The sequence below is a fragment of the Schistocerca nitens genome, chromosome 9, assembly GCF_023898315.1.
Source record: "Schistocerca nitens isolate TAMUIC-IGC-003100 chromosome 9, iqSchNite1.1, whole genome shotgun sequence".
Lineage (NCBI taxonomy): Eukaryota > Metazoa > Arthropoda > Insecta > Orthoptera > Acrididae > Schistocerca > Schistocerca nitens.
The window spans coordinates 260,847,296-260,871,046 of NC_064622.1; the positions used below are offsets into that span (position 1 = coordinate 260,847,296).

At 43.2% G+C, this 23,751-nt stretch overlaps 1 protein-coding gene across 1 annotated transcript in view; it reads right to left on the reverse strand.

Moving 5' to 3' along the window:
- LOC126203833 (transient receptor potential channel pyrexia-like) overlaps positions 1 to 23,751 on the reverse strand; it is a 281,000-nt gene that overhangs the window by 71,896 nt on the left and 185,353 nt on the right. The window contains exons 8-9 of the mRNA XM_049938202.1: positions 16,041 to 16,262; positions 9,195 to 9,446 (exon numbers count right to left, since the gene is read on the reverse strand). Coding sequence (XP_049794159.1) covers positions 9,195 to 9,446; positions 16,041 to 16,262 — 474 coding nt within the window. The remainder of the gene's footprint in view (positions 1 to 9,194; positions 9,447 to 16,040; positions 16,263 to 23,751) is intronic.

Consider the following 23,751-nt stretch of genomic DNA (forward strand, 5'->3'; position numbering starts at 1 on the left):
TATTCAGCTTCATGGTGAACTGCCCATCATTTTGTTAATGATCGTAGTTATTGTGATATTTCACATGTAATAAATTCGATAACGTTGGTCGCTATGAATTTGCAGTTTGTGCATGTTAGACCACATGTTGCTGTGTGTGAAATGTTGCTAACATTTTTATTTTGACTTGGGAGGAGATCTATATCTGCTTCCAGCCTTGAGAAAATGGATTTTATGTAGCAAATTAACTTCCGATCGCACACATGTGGGAATGAAATATTCATAACATCCTTCCTATCTCGTAGATGGTTCGAGGTATCGAAACGAGATTTTGGCAAATGATAGTACGCAGGATGAGAGTATTTTCCCATATGCTTAACTTACAGAAGTTTATCTGCGAAGATATAGAAGAAGCCACAGTCTTTATTTTTTTTATTTACCTTTTTTTTCAAACCAAGAGTCATCGACAGCAAGTGAAAAGAGAATTTACTGCTATGGAAAACATCAAATTTCCTCTCTTATGTTACTGTAGACCGACACATTGAGAATTTCTGATAAGCTATTCGACTCTCTGGCCACAAGCGGCATGTTTCATTAGACATTCTGTTTCAGGATTTTGTTGCAACAGCAATTGCAAGGTGAATTTGTGGAAAATATACTGTGTTTGGCAAAAGAAACAAAACTAAACTTATCAACAATGGAAATGCTGTCGTGACACATAATTGTTGATGCTTCTTCAAATGAGAAAAGGTTAACGTTTCAGACAAAAATAAATTACCAATGCAGTTGCAGTTTTTGCTGAATCCTGTAACCGATCGTATATCTGATAGTGAACAGCTGAGGATGAAATTTACCAAATGATTTTCTTTCTGTTCTTCATCTGAGAAATATAAAAATAATTCGCAGCAAATAGTGTACCATCTTTTCGTTCGTATCCACATTAAAAGCGAAGTGGTGAACAACTTCACCTTAATAATCTTTTGATGTGTTAAAGATAGATTATGTGTACTTATAATCTACAAGGGGTGTCCAGTAAGTAATCCATCATATTTTTACTCGTCCGATATCGGTTGAAAAATGCGGACTTAGTTGTAGGACATCACGGAATACTCCTGCTGAAACCCTATAGTTTCATGAGGTTCCGACAGGTTGTAGCCCAATGCATAGACTTCAAAATGGCATCTGTAACAGAGGTACATTCCAGGCAGAGAGCTGTCTTTTGGTGGAAAACCAGTCCATCGTAGAGATTCATAGGTGCTTGCAGAATGTCTGTGGAGACTTGTCAGTGAACAAAAGTGTAGTGAACCAATGGGCGAGGCGTCTGTCATCATTGCAACAAGGTCACACCAACCTGTCCAGTCTCCCGCATTCCAACTGGCCGCAAAGATCTATGTCTCCTTCTGTGTAGTAGCGTTGAGACACTCTCATTCGTGGTGATGGTCAGATCACAGACAGGTACCCCCACTGCTCATCTGGACATCTCTGTCGGTAGCGCTGATACACTCATTCACCAGTTGGTGCACTCAGGGTGAGAGTCTGCTGGGTTTCTCACTGGCTAACAAAAGATCATAAAGAGCTTCCATCTGTTTGGCAAAATGAAGGATGTACTCTGCAGCTAGCAGTACGTGGATGATTGGGAGATTATTCATGCAGCAAGACGTTTGTTCCGATGTCGAGCATTAGAGTGGTATCATAGGGGCATACAGGCCCTTCCAGTAAGCTGAATGGACAATGGGTTGAAATACAGGGTTTTGTAGCCAAAAGAGAGGAGAGTAATATGATGAATTGAAATTCTGAATGAATCGAATGAGTTTTCAGAAAAAAAGTGTTGCTTTACTTATTGAATGTCCCTCATATCTTACAAGGGGAGGCCGCCAATTGTGAAATTCAGATTCGATTCATACTGCGCATAATAAAAGCTCATGGCCAGAGGTGTAATGTGGCAAAGCACCAAGATGCACTTCTCAGCCGTTGTCGAGAAAATCGACAGTTAAAAGAAACCGTTGCTGTGAAATACTCTCTACGATTAACAATTTTCTACAGTGTCGTGGCGCAGCGGTAAGCGCTCGGATTCGTAATGCGAAGGTCGCCGGATCGAATCTCGCGTCATGCAACTTTTTTTTAGTATTTGTTTTCATTAATTCAAATATATATATATATATATATATATATATATATATATATATATATATAATTCCCGGCAATCAGTTTAACAATTATGCATATAATAAGTTGTTGAAAGTCGTTTGTCGTGGAAAAACTGACGACTTCGAACATCATTATGTTTTCCGCAAACAGAGTTGTATTTCACAAATGTTATTAAATGTCTTCATAATGTTAACCACGTATAGTTAACGGAAGACGTAGAAACGATATTCCGAAACGAATACGTATAGCGTAAGTCAAACGTTCGAATTAGAATAGAGACCCCACGAACACAAATTTGCTGTGGCGGGTATGAAATATAAACTCCGTTACTCGCTCGTTACACTTGAAGGACAGATGTTGAATGGGCCGAAACGAGCCGCCGCATAACACCGTAGTTGCCTGCTAACTTCAAAAGAAGGTAGATGCGGTCCCTAGCGCAACTTATTACATTGTCGAAAATCAGTGCGGACGGGAGAGCTTTGGTACACCCTGTTAAAAAAACGGAAAAATGGAGGCGGTACAATTGGAGAGCGATCCACCTTCACCAACATGCATAAGCAATTCATTAATACTTCATATATATATATATATATATATATATATATATATATATATATATTACAAAAAACTAATAATTAAAAAAAATTGCATGGCGCGAGATTCGATCCGGCGACCTTCGCATTACGAACCCGAGCACTTACCGCTGCGCCACGACGCAGTAGAAAATTATTAATCGTCGAGAGTATTTCACCGCAACGGTTTCTTTTAACTGTCGATTTTCTTGACAACGGCTGAGAAGTGCATCTTGGTGCTTTGCCACATTACACCTCTGGCCATGAGCTTTTATTATGTGCAGTATGAGTCGAATCTGAATTTCACAATTGGCGGCCTCCCCTTGTTAGCTTTAATGAGTTGTCTCACACGTTTCATAAAGTAATTGAGCTCTGCACCGCTCGTGTTTATGCCATTTATTGTTCGTCATCTTCTTTTACGGTACTGCCACCTCGTTTTCTTATTCCATTTACTGGCGTCACTAACTTCTGCCTTACTTGCCCGTGAGTGGCAGCAGCAGCGCTTATCGATAAGTGCACTGTTGTACCATCTCTGGAGCGACCGATAGTATTTCCGGGTCGTCGTGTGTCTGGTAGTCAGTGGGTGATCGGACCCGGAGCGGTTGGAGGGGGACCAGCAGTGCGGTCGGGACTCAGCAGCAGTGAAGTCGGGGACGGAGCGCCGGTGAGGCGCGGACAGCCAGTGCTCGCCGACCGCTGGCGACACACACGAACTGTCCTACGCAGGGAGATTGGAGCGGCAAGACCGTTGATTGGTCGTTCGGTTGGTCGTCTCATCGGCCGACGTATATTCGGTCCTTTCACCGTTTCCGGGCCTGGGCAGTCGGTCGGTTGGCGTGGAGCAGTGAGGAAGTCCCCGTCGCGTGGTGTCGGGCCCAAGCCGCTGGCGGCGTGCACGCGCGGTTGGAGTGTGAGGTGCTGCTTGCGAGTGCTACGAAGTTCGTCGCCCACCGATCTTGGACATGAGAGTTGAGTCCTCACTTAACCTTCTATCGAGCCTCAGCTGTTTACATTTCTTCGTTTGAGCCTGGTTGTCGCTTTTGGGACATTCCCGCGAGCAACAACGCGTGTTTTAAAGTCGGCTAAGATTCCAGCCGTCTTCCTGTGGAGTTTAACTTAATTTATTCCCTGTTATTGAAGCTGACCAGCGGTATCTTCTGCCTTGTGGCCGTTGACGTTCCGGTTACCTGCGCTGGTTGTTGACGTAATTTTATGCAATGTATTTTCCTCGTCTTGTTGTTGCTGTCTAGCGCAGTGTGTAGTTCGACGGCTGAGGTGTTGTTGGTCGTTGTGGGCGCCAATATTCTGTGTGTCGTTGTATTGAAAAGTTGTGGTCGTTTTGCTGGTTGCGTGGAGCGGAACTGATCTTGTTTATTGGTCAGTCGGCTGTCTGTCGGTTGGGTTGCCTTCAGATTAAGAAGTCGTTGGACAGGCTGCCTGTCTCACCTAAACGGCGGTTAGTGTTACAATCCCAGGCCGACCCTTGGAAACTTCTGATCTCCGTTCCTTGTGTGTTACATAGTAAGTTCCCTGTTTGAGTTTTAGTTATTGCCTAATAGGTGGCCTTCAGACGAGTTTTAGTGTCTCTTAAATTAATGTTCTTGTCTTGCCCTTAAGGCATAAGATTATTACGCTTTTGTTTTAAGATAAGGCCTTGTGCCTTTTCGGAACCGCGGGACTGCTACGGTCGCAGGTTCGAATCCTGCCTCGGGCATGGGTGTGTGTGATGTCCTTAGGTTAGTTAGGTTTAAGTAGTTCTAAGTTCTAGGGGACTTATGACCTAAGATGTTGAGTCCCATAGTTCTCAGAGCCATTTGAACCTTCTGCCTTTTGATTGAAACTCTTCTTATTCCCTAATATGCGGCCTCCAGTCAAGTTCCATTAAAATTAAATTGCTGAGGCCTTCAGCCTGTTTACATTGAAGATTTAGAAAATATTTTCGGGTGAAAGCTCCAGAAGAATCTTGTATTTCAATTTCTTGCTTAGGCCTTGTGTCTTGGATTTTGAGTGTGGCCTACAGTCGATCTAAAGTTAGTCAAGGGAGGTCGATTAAAGTTATAAGTGTTTTGAATCCATGTTGTAATATTGTGTGTTGATAAATATAGTTTGTATGATGAGATCAACTGACAGGAACTCATTTTGGCCCCTTTCCACAAGCTAATCCGCTCTGTCCTGCTAGCCCAGGCATATCAGTAATGCCTACCATGTTTTCGTAACCTTGTTAATCACAGATAAACAGCATTAAATTTATTATTTCTAATAGAACAGTACTACATTTCTGCTGCAGACTAGAACTGACTCAATAAAACTCTTCCGTAATTCAGAGGCAGTGAACACGCTTGACAGCCTGCAGAACCACTTCGTCACTGTATACAAAGATAGGAACAGAAAGATGGTACGCTATCTGCCAAAGAGAACTGAAGTGTTGAAAGAGATCCTTTTGCAAGTCACATTGTGTTAGTTTACAGTGACATAAGAGAAGAAATTTCATGTTTTCCATACTAGTAAATTCTCTTTTCACTAAATGTCGATGATTCATAAAAATTTACGGTACAGGCTTGAAAAAATTAAAAACTGTAGCTTCTGCTGCATCGCCATATATAAAGATTTGTATGTTAACCGTATGGGAAAATACTCTCCTCTTTGCTTCCTATAATGTTTCAAAATCTCGTTTCGATACCTCAAATGGTTTACGAAATATGAAGATGTTATGAATGTTTCATTGACGAATGGGTCCGATCGGATGTGAACGAGCGACATAAAGTCCATTTTCTGGAAACGGGAGTCGTGCTTCGCTAGCTCAGTTGGTAGAGCACTTGCCAGCGAAAGGCAAAGGTCCCGAGTTCGAGTCTCGGTCGGGCGCACAGATTTAATCTGCCAGGAAGTTTCATATCAGCGCACACTCCGCTGCAGAGTGAAAATCTCATTCTGGGGACAGATATTGATCCTAGCCAAGACTGAAGAAAAATTCAAAATGCTAGCTACGTTTCATACACAACAATATTTGGTCTACTATTCACCAAACGCAAATTCATAGTAATTTATAGTGTTCAAAGTAAGATTTTCAGAATTATTATATATGCGTGAAATATCACAATAAGTATGACCATTAATGAAATTTTGGGCTCTTCACTATGAAGCTGAAATATAAAGCTACAAGTAACGCAGAAATCAAACTGTTTTACCAAACAGATTCTGCAAAATCGTTTGAGAAGGATAACAATGTGTGGGCTTCGATTCTGTCAGCGCAGCAGCTTGCCAAGCCCGGCCCACTCTGTGCTGTCACACCAAGCGCGCTGAGGCCTCTTCCAGATGCTGGAGGTCCATTCCGTCGAATGTCATTCCCATTGAGGGGTTTCATAGGAGACCATATCACTGCCTTCCTCAGAATATCATCACCACCTTTTCTCTAGTGTGTCAAAAAGTGAAGAGCCCTATACAAAAGCAATTTCTTGTGTTGCTCTGTAAGACTTTTTGGTACTCAACGAGCGCACAGTTTTCGAAAATTCAGCTTTTCAGTAAAAATTGCGTGAAGAGGTGGTTTTAAAATTTGCCAGGAAGTTCTTAGAAAAATCTGATACTGTAAACTTACGGCTTTCCTTTACTAGTTTGAAGCAAAGCAAGTGCTGTATCGTGTGTGTGTTACAGAGGCGAGTGTGTGTGCCGGGACTTAACCCAGTTCACCGCTAGTAGCGCCACGTTACCTTAACGCGTCTGCGCGTAGCGCACAAGTATTGAGCCACAATTAAGTATGAAATTAAAAATCAAAATTTATGTTTACAACTTTGTTAAAATATAGTGTAGTGTTGTAATGTTCCAAATACGAAGTCTTTATATTCTAGGCTTAATAGTTTACGTAAAAATGCTGTTTTAAGAGAAAAATCAGAGGAGCTAAATAATAAAGCTAGAAAGCCAGAATTTGGCCAGAATGTGCAGTTAGAGCTCATAAATAAGTGGTGCAGGTTTCCAAAACCATATAACAAAAATTAACGCCGGAATCCACGTGTTTAGGAAAAATCAGAGGCGCTAAATAATGGACTTTTTTTTTTGAAACATGAAAATTTGTTTTATTCTTCACTTCACCCCAAAAAAATGACTGAGGGACCACGTTAAGCTACCTCTTATAGTGTATGAGTAATTAAGTAAAAACCAATTTTGCAACTAAAATGTACCCCATTGTTGTAGATTAAGCACCTGTAATTTTAATGATAGTGAATTTTGGTTAAAGTGGATGATAAAACATACCAAGTGATAGAGCTACACCAAATGTGAGAGTTGTAGTGTTAATAACTGCCGACAAAAGTTCTAGTAAAGATATGGTTCAGAGGTAACGATCTACCGTTAGTTCCACTATAAAAGTTCTGGAAAGCAAAGTTTTCATTCTAGCGAGCTGAAACTTTTTCTATACTTTCAAACAACTGAATACAAATAAAAATTAAGAGGTTTCTGAAGGAATTTGTAACTATATTATTAAAGTTTATGTGCCCGAGAAAGCGGTCGTTCGGAGGCTGCTGCAGTATGCAACAGATGTTACACCTCGGTCGTCCGCTCCGGAACCTATGTAAATACAGGTCGAGAGGCAGTAGAAGGTTCACTTCGCACTCAGCTACTGTAAGATCCACGTCTCTTAAACGTCGGATCGCGCTCTGACTCGGATGACGTCAAAGCCAAAGCGCGTATTTTGCGGTAAAAACAGATGGTGAACTCGCGAGGACTGTACACCGTCCTGGGTCGCTTAGAATTCGCCAAAGTAACTGTTAGTGTGCCGTCCGTGTGAATTACAATTCCGCGTGGCAAGTGTGACTTTATTTCCACGTTTATGGCGCGCATTTATTTTGAACATTTATTGCAAACTTTCATTTGAGTAATTTTAGTCAGGGCGAAAGACAGTCTGGTAGGAACGTATCGTAGAGGTCGCCTCTGAACTGTTAAAAATGCCGTTAGAACAGAAAGGCTTGCTTCCAATTGACAATAGTGAATTTCTAAGTGTTGTCTGTGAGTAACTTTACGTAATGTAAATTTTGACTGGAACTCTATACTTTCAATTAAAATTATAATCCTGATCCCGCAAAGAAATAGAACAGAAACTTTTCTTTCAGTGAGCTGGACCAGAATGTGGCCGTTCAGACTGGAAAATAAGGTCAGTATGTTTCCCTTCGCTTTCTGACTGATCACAAAATTAGTTGCCAGGCTCGGGTGAATAAGATGGCATTTTAATTAATAATTTTTACCCGCCGCCCCACGAGTTCTTCGACTACAGGAATCAGTTCTTCATTAATCAAGATTGTACGCCCATTTGGTTCATTATCGTGCACTTCAAGTCCTTATTGAAATGTAGAGTCCATCATCTTGCCATAGAATCACTTATCGCATTTTCTCCGTAAACTTCGCAAGTCTGTCGACGAATGTCGAATTTGGTGGTCATCGCATTCAAAAAACGAATTATAGCTCTAATCTCACAATGTAAGGGACTTTTAGTCAATTTCAATACTCGAAGCTAGCACTATACAACATATAAAACACCCAGAAAAACTCAAAATGGTGTCATCGTCTTCTCTTCGCCTCCAAGAAACTGTTGCGCATGCACCGAACTCCCGCTGTAGCACTGCTACCGACAGAAATACGAACTGATCTTAATTCTGGACGTCGGACATGCAGATTTATGCCTAACATGTTTGACATGTGCTGAGGGATGATGTATGGCACTTGAAAATGACTCCCAGTCCGAAACTGAAATAGTTGACATAATTATCAAAATTAAAGTCAAATGGCGAAAAAGTAATTATTTGGACACTGTTGGATTACTGTAGACCACAATAAAGTAAAAAATCATCGTGTAGGGTACAGTTTTAGAATCGAACTCGGGACCTTTGCCTTACGCGAGCTAGTGCTATACCCGCTGAGCTATCCCGGAAGACATATGTGGGAGTCATGCAAGTTTCACAGGATAACTCCATGGAAGTTTGGAAGGTCTTGTGGTTAGCGCCTCCCGTCGGGTAGACCGTTCGCCTGGTGCAAGCCTTTCGAGCTGACGCCACTTCCGCAGCTTGCGCGTCGATGGGGATGAAATAATGATAATCAGGACAACACAACACCCAGTCCCTGAGAGGAGAAAATCTCCGACCCAGCCGAGAATCGAACCCGGGCCCTTACGATTGACATTCTGTCACGCTGACCACTCAGCTACCGGAGACGAACGTTTGGAAGGTAGCAGACGAGGTACTGGAGGAAGTAAAGCTGCGAAGACTGGTCGCGAGTCGTGCTTGGGTAACTCATTCGGAAGAGCAATTTCCCGCTAAAGGCAAAGGTCCCGAGCTCGAGTTTCGATACGGCACACAGTTTTAATATGGCAAGAAGTTTCATACGAACGCACATACCGCCGTAGGGAGAAAATTTCATTCTGAAACCATGTACTTTCTTTTAAGTTCAAGGTCAGCAGACTTTCGACACTACTTTCTGTATGATCCAGGGAACCTGGGAGCTGCGACGACTCACCCGAGAGGCAAAAGTCTCCCTGCGGAGGACGATGAACCAGGAGAGCGAGACGACGAGGCACACCTGCAGGGCCACGATGGCGACGAAGAAGAGGCGCAGACGGCGCCACTTGGAGCGCACGAACAGCTCCAGCAGTGGGTGCTGGAACAGCGTCATCTGGTGTAGGTCGCTGGAGCCCGACATGATCGCGCTCGTTACGTCCATCTGCAGCTCCGCAGCCTCCGGCATCAGCACCGAGAAGTCCACGCGGATCTAGAGAAACCATCAGGGTGCACATGTTTTGTGTTGTATGGGAAAAGCAAGGCAGCTGATATCTCTCTCTCTCTCTCTCTCTCTCTCTCTCTCTCTCTCCCTTTCTGTCACAATTTCTGTCTCGAATGTGTGTGTGTGTGTGTGTGTGTGTGTGTGTGTGTGTGTGTGTGTGTGTGTGTGTGTGTGTTGCGTCAGAGAACTTAAGTTAGGACCACTGGCTTGCTCAAAGTGACTGGTTTGGTGGGTTGGCGTACTATTCCACCAGGCATAGTGTAAGTTAAGCATACACATATCTTCAATATTCACGTTGAAAAATGACCTATTTAGAGGGTAAATACACTATTCAGTCACCGCGATATGAATGATTAATGTCGCAATGAGACGCATGTTCCCACTATTAACTGAGAATCCTATTAGTGCAGCAGGGAAGGGTACGTATTCTCGTATTCCGTACTATCCAGACTGTTAACTGACTGGTGAAATTAGTAGTGTGCAATCTACTTTTCTTTCATGTGTAAATTCATAACAAGCGCAAATAACGCTATACTGAGGTGCGATCTTTCGGCGCTGGGTAGCGAATTTCGCATTCTTTATCTGACGCGCACCAGAACAGTTGAATGCGAAAGTGTAAACGCAAGCGCCAGAAACGACATACTTATGCAGACACCAATCGGTGCAATACTGTCTCTGACTTTTCCATTATTCTTAGTTTTTAGGTTCTCGCTTCCCACGCCCGGGTTCCCGGGTTAGATTCCCGGCGGGGTCAGGGATTTTCTCTGCCTCGTGATGGCTGGGTGTTGTGTGCTGTCCTTAGGTTAGTTAGGTTTAAGTAGTTCTAAGTTCTAGGGGACTTATGACCACAGCAGTTGAGTCCCATAGTGCTCAGAGCCATTTTTTTAGTTTTTAGGTAACTGCTGGGTGCAATAAGACACTAGAGTATGTCTTGTTAAATCTCGTGCGCCATCTAAGGTACATACCAAAAAATTTATGTCTGATGTTAAATGGAAATGAGAGTATGGTGTCAAATGTATGGAGAGTACTGTAAGAAGATTTATCAATACACGTATGAAATCAAGGTGCGTCTTCAAAATTAATTTTTTACTTACCGCTACTCTACAAACTGGGACTGCATATAACTCGGCTGCCTGAAAGAATCTGCAATTTCTACACACTCGTAACATTCCTCTTGTCAGCAGTGCACAATTTAACTTGCAAATCGCATTCACTCGGCTCCGCGAACTCCGAATTTATATGTGAAAATTCACCATCGCACCCAGGTGAACCCGTGATCTACCTGCATGGTGTAGAATCTATTTCTGTGTGTGTCGCACTAAAGAATTGCAGGGGATGGAGCAGCTTCCTAATATCAACGTAAATGGTGTGTGAATTTCATCAAGTAAACAAAAACTGTTTGTGTTGCGTGAGTACTCGAGAGTTAAAGCTATATCGACGAAGTATGCAGTTGAATAATTCTTTTACTCAAAATTAAAGCTCGCAATTGCATCTTTCTATCAGTTCAGAATTTTATCTTACATTCAGTGTAATTATTTGCGATTCATAACTATCACTTAAAAGTCAAGTTCATACTAAAAAGCTATTTTAAAGGTCAAATCTTTTGACTGGCGTTACCGGTTAGTGAAATATGAATTCAAGAGTTGAAATAACAAGCCACTTCGAACTTTATAATTTTCTCAGCACTAAATGGTATGGTCTGTATGTGTGTGTGTGTGTGTGTTCTGTGCAGTCAGAACTCATTAAATTATACCCCTTACTACCCAAATTACTTGCCTTGAAGCATTACAGGTACTTTGTTATAGATACATACAGTTCAGCTGCAAAATAACAGATTAACAAATAAACATATACATCCCCTCGTATTTAGATAAAGAGAAATAACGTAGTAGATATACTATCCCACCAACGACACTGACTGATGTAGAGGCAACATTTATGATTATCCTACAACCTGCACTAAAAACTGGTTAATGCATAGAACAGGCACAGTCTCACATTATCCACCAAAAAACTGGTACGCATAATGTACATACACTGTCGCTATCCATCCAATAAACTGGCCAGTGCGGTGGGTAGACACATTAACGCAAAATCCACGCTATGTTCAGAACAGTCAGCATTGTTAGTATTCATCGTCTAAAGTGACTAATCCAGTGGCTAAATTCACTACTCCACTGATTGATGGAGCAGGTAGAAGTATTCTCTTAGTAGGGTGTGAAATAATAACCGCTACCAGCAGTGACTGGTAACGATTATTATTGTACACCATATAATGGAACAGTCACGGAGTTCACCAACATCCGTTATGGATAAAATACATTTATCCTCCATTTACAGACAGAGAGGCAGACAGGTAGATTCAAGCAGCATATAAGCTCATTCCCTGCCTATCCATCAAGAAACTGATTTATCCAGCAGGTAGATGTACTCTCTCACAAGGCACTCTACGAAGTGACTGGTGTGGTACATCGATACACAATCTCACATGCCTTACTACCAACTCACTAACACAGAAGGTAAATGTATTCGTCCAGAATCCGCCGTAAGAACTGACTAGAGCAAAGGGTAAATCACACTACCTTCCCTCTAGCTGATTAGCTCAGTAAATACGTACTTTTCCCATTATTCATTATACAAATTGACTGGAGGAACAGGATGAGCGTTTTGCCTACAGTTCACTTCACAAACCTCGATACTAATCCGAAACAGTTCGATTGTGGAAATCGATTTCGCCACAAAATAGAGTACCGGCATTTTACGCGGTACCTTCTTTGTGTTGTGTAGGTTTTCGCTTTTCTTTCTGTTTATGGCATCGTGATGTAGCCAAATGAAAGTGGCATTTGTAACAGTATGTATGGAGTGTAGCCATGAATGAAAGTGAAACGTGGACGATAAACAGTTTAGACAAGGAGAGAATAGAAGCTTTCGAAATGTGGTGTAACAGAAGAATGCTGAAGATCGGATGGGTACATCACGTAACTAATGACGAGGTACTGAATAGAATTGGCGAGAAGAGGAATTTGTGGCACAACGGATCGGTTGGTACGACACGTTCTGATGCATTAAGGGATCACCTATTTAGTACTGGAGGAACGCGTGGAGGATAAACATCGTAGAGGGAGACCAAGAGATGAATACACTAAACAGATTCAGAAGGATGTAGGTTGCAGCAGTTATAAAGAGATGAAGAGACCTGCACAGAACAGAGTAGCATTAAGAGCTGCATCAAATCAGTCTTTGGACTGAAGACCACAAAAACAACATGATCCTAACAATCATACGAATGGGAAAGATAATTAGGAACTATGTTAAAGATGTTGTTATGATACTAAGAATGAAACGGATGGGAAAAATAATTAGGAACTATTTAAAGAAGCCAAACGAAGAAATATCGGGAGACTATGTGACATCAAAACTCATTTGCATTGTTTGTCAATAGTAAAATAATCTTGAGTTGTTTTTCCAACAGACAGAAAGTGATGCACTCCCTTAAAAAACTCAACGAAATTGCAGCCAAATCTACATTCCAGATCAATATGAAAATACACAACACATGGAAAGACCAACATATCTCGATGTACAGGCTTTGGAAATAGCGTAGCAAGGTAATCATTACCTAGGATAAATTATGTAACAAACAGAATTATGTTGTGAGAGTAGGAAAGAGATTATATGTTAGGCATAAAGACTATATAAACATCTTGAAAAATACAACAGAAATCAACATTCCGCAACGCGTAGCTAACAGAATAAATACAACAGAAATCAACATTCCGCAACGTGTAGCTAACAGAATAAATACAACAGAAGTCAACATTTCGCAACATGGAGCCAACACAATATAGCACAGTAAATACAACGTGGCACACTAAACGATTGTATATGTTGAAAATCTTGTAGTATTTTAATATTACGTGTAGAACGAAAGAAACGGCTTTCCTCACAGGGAATATTAATATTACAAGAAAACAAAAATGTATATTGTATAAGAGTCTTCGTAGTTGGATTTAACACTCCTTGCTGCATTTTCACACTTGCGTAGCTGCTATTCTAACTGGCGTCCAATTAAGATTACCTTTTCAAATTTTTCCTTTTCCCTGCAGATTTTAGCTTTTACTGTTCTCTAGATAATGATTTTATACCGTGTGCAATCCTGGTGGAAGGCGATCGGACCTTTTAGTTGCGCTTTCTCTTCTTTCGTCGCTGGTTAATAGTAGCATACTGGTTTTTATTAACTCTCAGACAACGTTTCAACTTCTTCAAGGTATATTTCAGTGAAATGTACAAATTTTATTGTGAATTATTCAGACTAGCGCTACTTAACGTGCAGCTCTTAAGAGAACGCAAAACAGATGACAGAATATTAAAAAGATCGAAAACGTTCAGGGTCCTTTGACCTCTTCAGCGACATTATATCTTAACTTTCCTTTACATCTTTATTCAACGTAATTACCGACTGTCAACAAAAATTTGTTTTTACATCAGTTCTTGTACCATTTGTTCAAAAAATGGTTCAAATGGCTCTGAGCACTATGGGACTTAACATCTATAGTCATCAGACCCCTAGAACTTAGAACTACTTCAACCTAACTAATCTAAGAACATTACGCACATCCATGCCCGAGGCAGGATTCGAACCTGCGACCGTAGCAGTCGCGCGGTTCGGGAGTAAGCGTCTTCTTCTTTTTCGTTGTGTTTGGTCGTTGCATCGCCTAGAACCGCTCGGCCACCGCGGCCGGCGTACCATTTGTCATTAAAATATTACTCTCATTTTTTCCCCTACATACGTTACAGCACAATTGTAACGTTAGGAAATACGCTGCTAGTTAAATACATCAAAACACATTAAAGGAAACACACAATAAAAATTGGGGCTCAGTGTGCACAGTGGGAATCTGATGTCGTGTTCTGTCGATTCTTTTCGTAGCTGCATATACACTTGTCTTGATGTCTCCGTTAGCTGTTATCTTTTTCTTCTTCCGGTCTTCTTCCCAGTAACAGTTCCTTTAAGTGCACCCTCTAGCATGCAGTATCTTCTCCTCCAGTACACTAGCCAATTTCTTTTCCTTCTCTTAACTGTTTCTAGTATTTACCGTTTCTCATTCAACCTGTGTAACACATCATCATTCCTTATTCTGTCTGCCGACTTTACACCATCCATTCTTATCGAAATTTATATCTAAAACGTCGCAATGTCCAAGTTTCAGCACCAAACAGGATAATACTTCATACAAAGCATTTCAGTAAACTTGTCCTTAATTGTTTATCGAATGGACCTAAGTTCTATTAAATATGACGGTATTATCTGTTCCCAAAAGAACATTTGCCGTTGATGACCATGCAGCTTTGCTAGAATGAAATGATGATTAAATGGACAACCTAGCTGCAACGAGGCATTGATATACTTCATTGGGGACATGTTGAAATTGTGTGCCCCGACCGGGACTCGAACCCAGGATCTCCTGCTTTCATGGCAAACGCTCTATCCATCTGAGCCACCGAGGACACAGAGAGTAGTGCGACTGCAGGGACTTATCTCTTGCACGCTCCCAGTGAGATCCACATTCCCAACACGTCCACACCACTACATTCATAGTGCGCCTAATAGATGTTTGCCCATCATACCCATTGGTTCAAATGGCTCTGAGCACTATGGGACTCAACTGCTGTGGTCATCAGTCCCCTAGAACTTAGAACTACTTAAACCTAACTAACCTAAGGACATCACACACACCCATGCCCGAGGCAGGATTCGAACCCGCGACCGTAGCAGCAGTGCGGCTCCGGACTGGAGCGCCTAGAACCGCACGGCCACCGCGGCCGGCTCATACCCATTACTCGTGGCAGATTAATCTACCAAGTCCCGTACGAGTTCGCGCATAGCAAAGCTGCATGGTCATCAATGGTAACTGTTCTTTCGGGAATAGATAATACCGTCATATATAGTTAAAATATGGCTTCCCGGCCATTGACCTTCTTGTGCGTACACACACGCTATGCCCGAACTCGTACGGGACTTCATAGATTAATCTGCCACGAGTAATGAGTATGATGGGCAAACATCTATTAGGCGCACTATGAATGTAGTGGTGTGGACACGTTCGGAATGTGCGTCTCACGGGGATCGTGGAAGGGATAAGTCCTCGGTGGCTCAGATGGATAGAGAGCGTCTGCCATGTAAGCAGGAGATCCCAGGTTCGAGGCCCGCTCGGGGTACACATTTTCAACATGTCCCCCAATGAAGTATATCAACGCCTTGTTGCAGCTAGGGTGTCCATTTAATTATCATTTCATTCAAAGTTTTATTTCTAGATTATGTTTCATATTACTGGTACCTGAAGTAATCACCCTGTTTCACTAATTCATCATATATTTTCATTTTATGTTCCTCGATTCCCTTGTAAAAACCGTTGCCTTGGTCTTCTTCAGATTTGTCTTCATTCCAGATTCCTCACAGCTGGTTTCCAGTTGTTTTAACTCTCTCTTAATTTCATTTTCATTTTCACTTATCTTATACACAAGATAGCCTATTAATGAAATTTCCGCCAATTATGAAAGGCTACGTATTTACGTTCTCACCCTGAAGTCCCTGTCGTTGACGGAGGCTAAGTTGGAGCTGACCCCAGAATCGAGGACCCTCGTGAGGAAGTTGAGCGGCCGCGGCACGTAGGAGAAGATGAGGTCGACGACGGTGAAGCCGGCCGCCGTCTGCGCCGCCAGGTTGCCGCCCCTCTGCAGCAGCAGCGAGAGGCAGCAGCGGGAGCCCGTGTAGGCCGCCTTGTGCAGCGGCGTGCACCCCACCTGCGGACATACACACAGCGCTCTAAGGGACGCTGTTGGAATCGTGTCACACTACCTTATGTACTGATTAATTGTTGGTCGCATATCACAATATATATAAATGACCTAGTAGATAGTGTCGGAAGTTCCATGCGGCTTTTCGCGGATGATGCTGTAGTATACAGAGAAGTTGCAGCATTAGAAAAGTGCAGCGAAATGCAGGAAGATCTGGAGCGGATAGGCAATTGGTGCAGGGAGTGGCAACTGACCCTTAACATAGACAAATGTAATGTATTGCGAATACATAGAAAGAAGGATCCTTTATTGTATGATTATATGATAGCGGAACAAACACTGGTAGCAGTTACTTCTGTAAAATATCTGGGAGTGTGCGTACGGAACGATTTGAAGTGGAATGATCATATAAAATTAATTGTTGGTAAGGCGGGTACCAGGTTGAGATTCATTGGGAGAGTCCTTAGAAAATGTAGTACATCAACAAAGGAGGTGGCTTACAAAACGCTCGTTCGACTTATACTTGAGTATTGCTCATCGGTGTGGGATCCGTACCAGGTCGGGTTGACAGAGGAGATAGAGAAGATCCAAAGATAAGCGGCGCGTTTCGTCATGGGGTTGTTTGGTAAGCGTGATAGCGTTACGGAGATGTTTAGCAAACTCAAGTGGCAGACTCTGCAAGAGAGGCGCTCTGCATCGCGGTGTAGCTTGCTGTCCAGGTTTCGAGAGGGTGCGTTTCTGGATGAGATGTCGAATATATTGCTTCCCCCGACTTATACCTCCCGACGAGATCACGAATGTAAAATTAGAGAGATTCGAGCGCGTACGGAGGCTTTCCGGCAGTCGCTCTTCGCGCGAACCATACGCGACTGGAACAGGAAAGGGAGGTAATGACAGTGGCACGTAAAGTGCCCTCCGCCACACACCGTTGCGTGGCTTGCGGAGTATAAAGGTAGATGTAGATGTAGATGAAAAATTTTGTTATTTAAATTGTGAGAACAGTGATCCTTTATATCACTGTCGGAAAAAAAATTAAAACCCTTTGAAAGTCAATGTCAGCTCTGACCCACTGGCGGAATACGCCACCTGGGGGATGCATTGATAATGCTTTCAGTGTCATCTGGGAGCTGATGGCGTAGTGGCATAGCTACCAGAGCGCGATCTATGTCTACCCTTTAAGTGAGAATACCCACGGTCATAAAGCTCAATGTGATGCAGATTGCAGCCACGTAGAGCAAGCAGGCACCATGCCACGGAAATTGACTCATGTTGCCTACAGCCAACTTAGCGAGTTTGAGAGGGATCACACTGTGGCCTCTCGAATGGCGGGATGTTCGTTTTGGAGAGTTACCACACAAGTAGGATGTGCTACGTCAGTTGTGCAGCGATGCAGGCAATAGTGGAATACGTGTGCATCTTCTCTCGACGACGAAGTTTTCTACGTTCACGCAGTACAGACGCCTGCAAAGACCGTCGTATTAACAGGACAGCAGTGTCAGCAGAGACAAGAGCAAATGTGATCCTACGAGGGGCACTCCAAAAGAAATGCACATTATATTTGTAAAAATACAGTTTTCATTCTGCATGTGTGAAAGTTTTACAGTGTGTAGATACATCGTTCCCGCTTGTTTTCAAACTTAGTTCAACGTGTTCCCGCGAGTGGTGCCGTCACAGCATGTCTTCAAGGTGGCTGCTACACTTGACGTTCGTCAGAAGCAACGTGCTGTCATAGAATTCCTGTGCAGTGAAAATGAGATAGTGGGAAACATCCACAAGATGTTGAAAAATGTGTATGGAGATGCTGCTGTCGATCGCAGTACACTTAGTCGGTGGGAAAGCAGGTTACGTGATGAAAGTGGGCACGGCAATATTGAGGATTGTCCTCGCTGCGGCAGACCTCGTACTGCAGACACTCCAGACAATGTGCCGAGAGTTAACGAATTGGTGACTGCTGACAGACGCATCACAGTGAACGAATTGTCACACTACGTTGGGATAGGGGAGGGAAGTGTTTGCAGAATAATGAAAGTGTTGGCGTTAAAAAAGGTTTGTGCCAGGTGGGTTCCCAGGATGTTGACAGTGGCTCACAAAGAAACAAGAAAAACGGTATGCAGCAAATTTTTGGAACAGTACGAGTGGTGGAGATGAATTTCTTGGAAGAATGATGAAACATGGCTCCATGAATGATGAAACATGGCTCCATCATTTTTCACCAGAGAGGAAGAGGCAGTCAATGGATTGGCATCATGCAAATTCACCCAAGAAAAAGAAATTCAAAACCATACCTTCTGCTGGAAAAGTTATCGCTACGGTCTTTTTCGATTCCGAAGGACTCTTGCTTGTGGACTTCATGCCAAGTGGAACCACCATAATTTCTGATGCATATGTGACGACACTGAAGAAACTTTAAGCTCGACTGAGTCTTGTTCGACCACATCGGCGAAAGCAGGATGTTTTGCTGTTGCACGACAATGCACGGCCACATGTCAGTCAAAAAACCATGGAAGCGATCACAAAACTCGGATGGACAACAGTGAAACACCCGCCTTTCAGTCCTGACTTGGCTCCATGTGACTATCATCTCTCTGGGAAACTGAATGACTCTCTTCGTGAAAGATGATGACTCCCTTGAGCACGCTGCCAAACAGTGGCTCCAACAGGTTGGCCCAGAATTTTACCGTGCGGGTACACAGGCTCTGGTTCCAAGATGGCGTAAGGCAGTTGAGAGCGGTGGAAATTACGTGGAAAAATGAAAATATTGTTCCTAAAGGATGTATCTGCACACTGTAAAACTTTCAAACATGTAGAATAAAAGATGGATTTTAAAAAAAAATAGCGTGCATTTCTTTTGGAGTGACCCTCGTACAAGCATCCCCACGAACTGTTGTAAACCAGTTATTAGCATTGGGACTACAGACACATGAATGACGTGCACGGCTCGACTGGTGCACGCCGTGGCCTTCAGCGATGAAAGAAAACTTTGCCTGCGTGCAACTGAGAGTCTGTCGCCCGTACGACGAAGACTTGGTGAGCGCTGTCTCAAAAAGTGCATTCGTCCGTGACATTGATCCCAACCAGCGTTACAGTCTAGAATGCAATAAGCCACAATTCTCGTTCACCTTGGATGTTTGAGGAGGAAACGGTGACCAGGGCTCGACGCGTATAGTATGTTGTTCGACTGGTTCTTCTGACGTTCTTGCAACGTGGAAGTGATGTACTGTTCCAACAGGATAATGCCCGTCCCCACACTTCGCATGAAACTCAACGTGCAGCAGCTTCCATGGCCACAAAGACTGTCTGACTTGTCCCCAATGGAGCACGTGTGAGACATGATGAGACGATAAGTGTTGGTGCAGGTTGTCCACCCAGGAATCTTACATAGCTACGCGGACTTTGCAACCGAATTGCATGCCACAGTCAGTGTCCGATTTTCCGTCTATGGAGCTACACTGTATACTAATATGGGTGTTTCAGCATACATCCATGCCTTGTACCGCTCGGGCTATTGGTCAGTAAATATGAATATTCCATGAATTCTGAACGGAAAAATGCGCAACACCAAGAAGGAGTTGCGCGACATAAACGAAAGATGGTAGGCGCATTTGTACGTCTGAAAGATGGTGTCTGTTCCGATTTCGGGCCAGTTGCCTACGGGTGGCGCTAGTGGAAGCACTATGTGGATGCCTTAGTTACCTTTGAGACTGGACACGGTGAGCTGATGTTAATCCAGGATGCCTTGAAGGGGACAAAAACGCTGTTGTTAACACCTCAGTGAGTTTGAACGAGTTCGTGTAACAGGGCTACGAGAAGCTGGGTATGCCTTTTACGATATTGCAGGAAGACTTGGCAGTTATGTGGCCACTGTACATTATTGTTCGCGGCAATGGTCACTGGAATGTACTGTCGCAGGAAGACCGGGCTCCAGACTGCCACGTGGCAATACCGACAGGGAAGACCATTGTGTTCTTGTATGGCTCTGGCGCATTGTACTGCATCTGATGCAGCAATTTGAGTAGCAGTTGACATCACAATGACATAAATATCTGTTACATATCGCTCACTTCAATGACAACTCCGAGCCAGATGCCCTGTGGTGTTCATTCCACTGACCCCAAAACACCACCATTTGTGACTTCAGTCGTGTCTAGCGAGAGCTCATTGGAGGTCGGAGTGGAGGTCTGTTGTGTTTTCTGGTGAAAGCTGGTTCTGCCTCGATGCCAGTGATGGTTCGAATGAGGCCAGTTGAGGGCCTGGAACCAACCTGTCTGTGTGCTAGGCACATTGGAACCAACCTGTCTGGATGCTAGACGCACTGGAACTACACCTGGAGCTATGGTCTGAGGTGCGATTTCGTTTGACAGCAGGTGCATTCTCGTGGTTATCCATTGCACCCTGACTGTAAATTAGTATGTCAGTCTGGTGGTTCGACCTGTTGCACTGCCATTCATGAACAGCATTCTATGGAGTATTTTCCAACAGGATAACGCTCTTGTCAACAGCAAGTCGACTCTTATATATGCTGCTATTTATATATATTTGACGATGCTGATTTTGTGTTTACCATTTGATGATGACACTATGGCTCTAGTGAATGTTTTCATAAAACAGATCTGAAAACGGTCATAATAGACCGAAACTGGTAGTCTGACGACAAAAAATTTGTGACCACAGACGTGCAGTAAAGGAAATTTATTCTATCTTCGGGTCACTGTTCAATTTGCGACCATGTCGCAGCTTTTGTTGAGTAAATTCTTTTTCCATTTATCTCAAAGTATATTTGAAATTTGTATATCATTGGGAAGAAACTGAAATCATATTTTGCTGCTCTCTGTAAAGTCTTTAAGAAAAAACACAGTAATTATTTAACCGAACGCATAATCTCTACTGAATGTGTTAGTCGGAGTAATTACTGTAATATGGCAAACATAATTAACCAGTCAGATGCATGCTGCAAACCATTATGTAAAAGTAAAGTAATTTAGTGTAAGAAAAAAATGTCCTTGCTGATTACTAAAGAAAATAATCCGGCAGAAACCAGATGTAGAGCGTTATTTCTGACCGGAATAACACCACTGGGTTGTTGCTAAATCAAAGTCCCAGTACAGTATGTCTAAAACTGGGGCTAACCTTTCACTGCCAACAAAAGAGAGATAAGCGAAAATGGATCTTTCTTCTTAATTGATGGATAGATAAAATATTAGGTAATTAATATTGAAGGAGAAACCTGAACCTAATAACGAGTAGAAGACATCTGTAGATGATACACTGCTGGCCACCGTAAATGCAACACCAAGAAAGACAAGAGGTAGCACAACAAAATTTATTTTGTAGATAACATGTTGACCAAGTATCAAATGATTACGTTTACAGACGTCTGTGACATGTGGTTCCTGCCAGAATCAGTAGCCAGAGTAGCCGCCATTGTTGGAGATCACCGCTGCCACACGTCTCGGCATTGAGTCAAAGAGACGTTGGATGTGTTCCTGGGGTACAGCAGCCCAAGCAGCTTCTACACGCTGCCAAAGATCATCTGGTGTGGCAGCTGGGGATGTAATCTGGGTCACTCGTTGAGCAACCATGGACCACATCTTTTCTATCGGCGAAAGATCCGGAGAGCGAGCCGGCCAGGGAAGCGATTCAATCTGGTTATTGACTAAGAACCTTTGGACAATGCGTGCCACGTGTGGTCGCGCACTATCCTGTTGAAATATGGCTGTGGCCGAGCCCTGAAGGTAAGGAAGGACAACTGGCTCCAGCACCTCGGATATGTAGCGCCGGCTATTGAAAGTACCGGCAATGCGTACTAGAGGCGTGCGAGAGTAATATCCAATACCGCCCCATACCATAATACCCGGTGTAAGACCAGTGTGGCGGTGCATAATGCAGCTGTCCAGCATCCTCTCTCCACGGTGTCTCTACACTCGAATCAGACCATCGTGGTGCTGCAGACAGAAGCGTGCCTCGTCAGTAAAGACAACGTCATTCCATTCTGCCGTCCACATCCGTCTGTCATCACACCATTGGCGACGGAGACGTCTGTGGTTCTGCGTCAATGGTAGACGAAGCAATGGACGTCTTGCGGACAGACTACTCTGCTGTAAACGGCGTCGAATGGTACGCGCAGACACTGGATAATGCGTTACAGACGCAATGTGCTGTGCTATGGTTCGGGATGTCACTGAGCGATCCGTCACTGCCATGCGCACAATTTGCCTATCAGCACGTGCAGTGGTGCACCGAGGTGAATGCGATCGACCACGTCGGTCCGTCGTACCCTCCTGCATCCAACGGTCACATATCCGCATTACAGTTGTTTGGTTTCGTCCAACACGACTAGCGATTTCTCTGTATGATAATCCACAATCTCGGTAAGCCACTATCCTTCCTCTGTCGAACTCGGATACTTGATCAAACGATGTTCGCTGTTGTCTACGAGGCATAACTGATCGTCTTGTGAAACAACCACAAGGTAAACACACGTGCCGAACGTACACTCGTCGAAATCGCCAAGCCTTAAATGGCGCTATGAGGTGGCGCCACAGGCGCGCGTGATGTGCGTCTGCGCTGAAATTCTAATCAGTTGCATATCTCATCGCTGCAAACCATGGTGTAAATTTCACTTGATTCGGATGCTTCCTTCAGGGTGTTGCATTTACGGTGGCCAGCAGTGTACATATGTGACTGGGTGAAGCAGAAATCTTTATTTTCTTAGTTTTCATAAAATACACGAACGATATCGGTACACTCTTATACTGACTTTAGAGCGATAAATCCGTAGTATTGTGCAGTACTTAACTTTATCTGTTGTAGGGAAGGATTAATTTTTCTGACCTTTATGGTTCAACAGACGCTTAATATAAGAATTCCAAAAACCTCACTTATATTTTTTTATGAATCTATCTGAAGTTATTGGTTTTCCGCAAGAATTATGGTTTCTTTGTGTATGATAAGCAGCGGCATAGGTGATAATAATTTCGAATTGCTTATAAACTAAAACATCTTTAGTATAGTGTGCTTCCTGTGCATGCGCAGCTACCAAGATCTGATAATAGTTACAGGGAGGCAGGTGTCCGTGTGGGTCCTTATACTTCGACTGGGAGCCAACATACACTAATGTTTGTAAAAAGTGCAGCACTAAGAAGCATACTTGCAACTGAAATAACCTTTATATCATATGTTAATGAAATGATAATTAAATCAAGAGCCTACACTGCCGACAGGCGTTGACATACATCAACGGGGACAGTTGAGAATGTGTACCCCGACCGGGACTCGAAACTGGGATCTCCTGCTTACATGGCAGACGCTCTATCCATCTGAGCCACCGAGGGCACAGAGGATAGTGCGACTGCAGGGATTCATCCCTTGCACGTTCCCCGTGAGACCCACATTCCCAACTTAATGTCCAGACACTACATTCGTAGTGCCCCTGCCCACTACACTCATTACTCACGGCAGACAATCTTACCAAGTCCCGTAAGAGTTAGGGCAATCA